The 6,509-nt window shown below is 33.7% G+C and overlaps 1 protein-coding gene across 1 annotated transcript; it reads right to left on the bottom strand.

Moving 5' to 3' along the window:
* Nucleotides 1–540: 540 nt before the first annotated feature.
* LOC139502077 (proprotein convertase subtilisin/kexin type 5-like) lies at nt 541–3,488 on the bottom strand. The gene is made up of 2 exons (XM_071291459.1): nt 2,080–3,488; nt 541–690 (listed from the first exon to the last, which is right to left on the bottom strand). The coding sequence occupies exons 1-2, from the start codon at nt 3,406–3,408 to the stop codon at nt 541–543; spliced, it is 1,479 nt and encodes a 492-aa protein (XP_071147560.1). The 5' UTR covers nt 3,409–3,488.
* Between the last annotated feature and the right edge of the window lie 3,021 nt (nt 3,489–6,509).

The following is a 6,509-nucleotide window of genomic DNA, read 5'->3' as shown; positions in this document are numbered from 1 at the left end:
AACGTAGTATAATCGTGGTAAGAACGTACTATAATCGCAGTAAAAGCTTGGTAAGATCGTGTTGCAATCGAATAACTCGTGGTATGGTCGTAGTGAGAACGTGATATGCGTAGAACAATCTTGATAAGCACAGAGAGGTCGCAGAATAAGCGCGTTGAAAACGTGGCATAATCGTAGCAGGATCGTTGTAGAAGCGTAATGAGGACGTAGACGAATCGCGAAAGCAACGAAATTTACATTTTCATGCTACTCATACCGCGACCTAACCACGTTCTGAATATATTTTAGATCGCGGTGATCGTAGTGCGATCGTGGTCTAGTGGGACTGGGGCTTTAGGAAATAACAAGTATATTTTTTAAAAGTAAGGATATCCAGATTATTTAATGTATTAAAAATGGGATTTTTGTATTAGGTTGTGAATAAATATTTTAACAAATTAAATCATTTATCAATATTTAATTCTTAATTTATAATGATTCACAACAATTCCATGCATTTAAGAGAGAAAAACAACTTTTAGTGGAAATACTGTAATGTTTTTATAGGTCCAATGGCGAACTAGTTACCTGCTCTTGGACCATTGGTAGCATGTAGTCATCTACATCTTGACTGCACACTTCTGTTTCTTCTATGGTATTTATCTGGGTTAACTGGCTCAAACTATACGAAACATCTGCCAGAGATGAAACCTATAACAGTATAGCATTTTTTTAAATAGGTAAACAGCGAGTGCCAAACAAATAAACAAACAATAAAACAATGTACCAAGACATTTATAAAATAATTAAAACCTTGACAAAAAGCAAACATTTGTGAGTAACTGCCCTCACACTGCCGATGTGAAATTAGTTTTAAGGTACATACACTGTATGGTTTTACGTAATTAAGGTGTTGTTTCTAAGTAAAGAAAAAACAAATATGAAATTTAGTGCGAATTCGACGAGCTTAAATTTCAGTTTCACAGAATGGTTTAATCATGATATTTTTCAGTAATTTACTTGATTTTTAGACGATAAGTTGCAGCGAATGATAATTAATAGGCATTAACAAAAATGCTCATAACGACATTGACTCCAGAATTGAAGTGCTGACACCTGTTGGCTACGAATGTATAAAGTACAACAGAATTTGAGTCAGTTACTCATACAAATAAACCAAAAAACTTTCGTCATGTTAAAATATACTTATCGAATTTGATGCGTGACAAAATCGATCACTCTGCGTCAGGCGGCATGAAGATGGAATCGATTGCAGATTAGTACATCTGAACAAATAGCAACTCTACGACAGATCGACCCATTGAATCACAAGCGATGGTGATACAATGCTGAACACATATTTTCAGTCAAACTTACAATATTCAAAGAAAATCTGAATATTTACTAGCACCACAAACGAGGGTTAAAGCGCGGACTCCTACGACTGCATCGCCTATATTTTACTTTCCTTATATTAATCAAACATATTTCATATGGTTGGATATGCACAAAGGGATACAAAAAAAAAACCAAGTATAAAACACATAAAAGCTTCTACCACAACAATACACCACACATTTATTACTTTTAAATATGCCTTTATTGCTTATCCAAGACTGATTAGTGGTGGATATTTGTACAATTTATGTTGTGTATGTGTGTAATCAAAATATATTAAAAGCTCTAAAGTGTATATGCTCTTATTCTTTTAAATGTGTCTTGACATGCAATAGTATTTCTTATTTGGTTCAACTGGCCGAAAAAGAAAAAGAATTTCCTATCGATGTTTTGATATTTAAAACTAAATTTACTCACCCTTTCTTTTTTTCGTTGGCAAGTACAATGGTTTCTAATTGTTTTATTACTGAAGATGATAAGACATAAACAAGTGACCGACACAAGTAAAAGTATGACACCTATCACTGCTAAAGCTACATAAATAGTCACCGACTGACAAGAGCTTTCGGAAAATTGAATTGACCCGATTGGACATTTGTCGTAACATCTGTTGTTGTATATCAAGCCTTTACAGCTATATCTAAAAACACATCTTGTGCCATCTTCCAGGTAATCATCCGGACACTGTTTATAGCATTTTACATTTGATTTGCGATAAGTGAACTCTTTGTAACTAAATGGATATGATGACGGACACGAATCAAAACACTCAGCACCTGCAACCACTTTTTCGGGTGGACATTCTTTTAAACAGTTCGTTCCGTCAAGAAAAAAATTCTGTGAACATCTATTTGTGCATCTTCTACCAATTAATGAATGTTCTATGTATTTTTCATAAGGACATTTTCGAATTTGCTTGCACACACTGTCGACAATTAAACCATTTGAACAACTTTTCACACATTGTTTATTCCTCTCTTGTAATAACAAATGATGCGGACATTTGTCGTGACATTTTTTCCCTTGATCAGTAACTTCAATTACTGCTTCATACGTGTTACACCGTTGGACGCATCTCTGGTTTTCTATATTCATTGCATCGCTTGGACACCTTTTAGAGCATGTATGGTTGTTTTTTAAAACTAGATGTCTAGGACATTTGCTTACACATGTTTGTAACGTCGCGTCGGTGAATGGGTGTGAGACAGGGCATATATTAAAACATTTTAACGCGTGTCCTTTCATACCCCCAGGACACTTTTGAAAACAAGTATGAATTGAAAAAAATGTCTGTTTTGGACAATGCTTTACACATTCATAGACACCGAATTCTTCTTTATTCTTCGTGTAATTAAGTGGATGTGACGATGGACAATTATATACACATTTGAATTTAAATCTGAAAGTTTCTTTTGGACACGATTTCAGACATGATGTATCATTGAAGAGAAAAGTACTTTGCGGACATGTTTTCATACAATGCCATTTAGATCCATCAAAGAATTCATATGCTCTTTCACTGTTACATTTGCTTGCACACGAATTGTCATAATGATATTTTGCGTCTTGTGGACAATCCGGAACACACTCAGACATGTTGTATAGAAATGTACCGGAGAAGCAGGTTTTCAAGCATTGATACATTGGTGGATTGATATAAGAATTATAATAAGCATAAGGGACATCATTATCACATGTTTTTAAACATGTCCATTTATATTGAAATTTCGCATCTTGTGGGCAAACATATACACATGTTTTATTAACAATCAGACTTTTGCAACGTTCAACACATTTATATGTGTTACGAGTTGTTAATTCTTTGTATGGGTTTTCTTTGGGACAATCTCCTGCGCAGGAACCCGACACTTCAAATGGTCTTTCCTCTGGACATTTTTTCAGACATGTGTTATTGAAAATCAAGGGAGTCAAACACTTATTGACACAGATACTATGTCTACCTTCTTGGATATTAAACAAGTGTGTATCTGGACATTGATCATAACAAATACCATTCAACTCGAAAGTCATGTCTGAAGGACAAGACAAAACACATTTCGAGTTGTTGTATTGGAATGTTCTTCTAGGACATGATGCTACGCAGCGATGATTTTGTTCATATTTGATATTCAAATACCAGCCATAAGTCTTTTTCTTTTTTAGTTCATCGTACTGAAATGGTAATTTATCTTCGCATTCATTAACACACGAAGAATTGTATTTGTATTTTGCTTCAGGTGGACAGACTGACACACATCTGTTTTTATGATTTAATTGTTTGCAGCTTTTTACACACTTCATATCTCCATTTGTATGTTGCATGAAAGGATATTCATCTGGGCACGAAGCCAAACATGATCTATTGAATTCATATTTTGCATGCGTTGGACAATGAGAATAACAGGTTTTGTTATACTCTAGTTCTTCAAACTTACATGTTTTACTACATCTTCGTGGGATCGTTGGTTCTATAAACTGATAGTCGTTGGGACACGAAGATACACACGTTCCATTAAATGCAAATTGTGCATAAATTGGACATATTGATACACATTTCCGATTAAACTGCAAATGTTTACACCTATTGACACATTTTACAAAGCGTCCTTTTGTTTCGATGTACGGATGATTTATAGGACATGAAAATAAACAGTTACCATTAAATTCAAATTTTGCATTTGTTGGGCATTTATCTACGCATAAAATGCCATATGCCATTTTTAAAGAGCAGTTGTTCACACACATAAATTCTGCGAAATCATTATTGTATGAAGTTGAAATTTTCGCTTTCGGGTACAGGTACTTATGCATTGCAGGACATTCAGTTAAACATGTATTGTTGAAAAAATATTTTCCCTTCGGACACGATTTCACGCATCTCATTTTGTCATACACGGTATGCACAGGGCATTTTTTCACACAATAATATATTTCGTTGTAATCTGATTTAACCATTGAAAAATAAGGTGCTGAGTCCGGACATGTATCATAACACGTGTTATTATATAAAAATGGTTTTGAAGGTAGACAGTATAAACTGCAACTCTTATTTTCTGATAGTTCTTGCGTAAACCATGGACAATGTTTGAGACATCTCATTAAAACATCTGATCGAAAAACAAAGGGATGAGTTTCTGGACATGATGTGGAACACGATTTATTACCACTTGCACAAATACCACCACAATCGTAGAACGTTAGATAAGGCACACTTTCTGGACATTTCATAAAGCATGTTCTGTTGTACTCGACTGTATATTCAGGGCATGCTCTTAAACAATCCATCATGTAGCAAATCGGATACTCGGCACCGCAAAGTGTTGTCTGACACGACAATTCGTATTGAAAATGGCAAAATTTTGCAAGACCCGAATCTAGTTTGACAGAGTGAACAGGACACGTTGATACACACTTTTTGTCAAATATGAATGTATCATATGGACAAGTTTCTCTACATATTTTTGAACCCGGTATTGACACCTCAGAGGGTAAACAGACCTTCAGAGCCACCTACAAATAATAAGGTTATGTTTATGAAAAAGAACAATATTTAAAAAAAAACTTAAAAAAAACTTTTTGTATATACAAACGTGCTCTTTTACAGTGCATAACGATTAAGTTGAGTTTTCTTTTTATGGAGAAAAATATAATTACCATAGAATTGTTTGTTCCAATATTTAAAATAAAATAAAATTTCGACAACGCGAAATATTTCATTCCTCAGGGGGTGTCCTTGTAATGTGTGTAGCTTCACCAACTACCATAGTGAAATCATCAGTATAACGCGTGTCTCTGAGGTAAGCTAGGACCCTTTGACGACTAATTTTCCTCCCGTGAATATGATGATATCAAGTTGTAAATTTGTTGTATTTCATCCAAAATCAACGATACATTTACAAGACATTATTCTTTTACTAGTAAAGAGTGGTATTTCGCATCCAGCTTTCAACGGTAATATTGTTTATGAACTAATGAAGTAACTTGTATGTTTTTTTTTCAATCATTTTTCTAGTAGTTTTTAGTTGGTTGATTAAAAACCAATGCGCTGATTTACACAAGAAAAAAAAATCTGTATAGTTTAGAGAAAGGAAACGGGGTATGAGCTAAGAGACAACGACTCGACCAACGGTATAGCTTCTTTTATTTATTGCACGTCATGTCTTCCTTTAAATTGTATGTAAAAAAATTAAGAAGACCAAACACTGACATTTGTTGTAGGACAAGCATTATGTCAATGTAAGCAGTTGAAGAAATTTGCGTGTTTTTCTTTCTCAGGCAATGCAAGGAATCTTTCTATGATGCTTCTACAATCTAATATTTCTTAGAACTTAAAGTTCAAATAAGTTAAATTGGTTCTTTTACGTCTTTTCCGAAAACTATCGCTACTGAAATGAAATAACTTTCTATGTTTCTCTGTTGTTAAAGTAATAAATTAGTTAGAAATCAAATGTAAACACTGTCGTGTAAAAATATTATTGGGGGGGGGGGGGGGGGGGCATGGGCCTTCTGCTGAGATATTGTTTTTCATTTTTAAAATTTAGACTTTTTTTAATTAAAAATAATGGTTTCAAAGTGTGTTTGATGAAGGTAAGACTCCAATATAACCGTCATCATTTACAATAAAAAATTACCGATATTTTAGTCGAAATATTATTCAATAAGATATATAATATTTCTCTGTTCTGAATGTTCTTGCATTTTTTTTACCGTAGTTTAGTCATGTAATGTTGTTATTTTAGTTTTATATTTAAATATAAAATTGTCATTACAGCGCGAGGTTTGGCTAGCCGTAAAACCAAGTTCAACCCACCATTGTTTCTTAAAATGTCCTGTATCAAGTCAAGAAAATGGCCATTGTTATTTTATAGTTCGTTTCAGAGTGTGTTGCATTTTAGTGTTTCTGTTGTTATGTTGTTCTCCTCTTATATTTGATGTGTTTACCTCAGTTATTGTATGTAACCCGGATCCGTTTTTTCTCAATCGATTTACGAATTTCGAACAGCGTTATACTACTGTTGCCTTTATATATAATGTCATCAAAAAATAAAGAAAAACAAAAAAAAGGAAAATACTTGTAATAAAAATACCAAACTCAGAGGAATATTCAAAACAGAAAGTCATGTATCAAATGG

The sequence above is a fragment of the Mytilus edulis genome, chromosome 1, assembly GCF_963676685.1.
Source record: "Mytilus edulis chromosome 1, xbMytEdul2.2, whole genome shotgun sequence".
Taxonomy (NCBI): Eukaryota; Metazoa; Mollusca; class Bivalvia; order Mytilida; family Mytilidae; genus Mytilus; species Mytilus edulis.
This window is presented reverse-complemented; position numbering and strand designations above follow the sequence as displayed.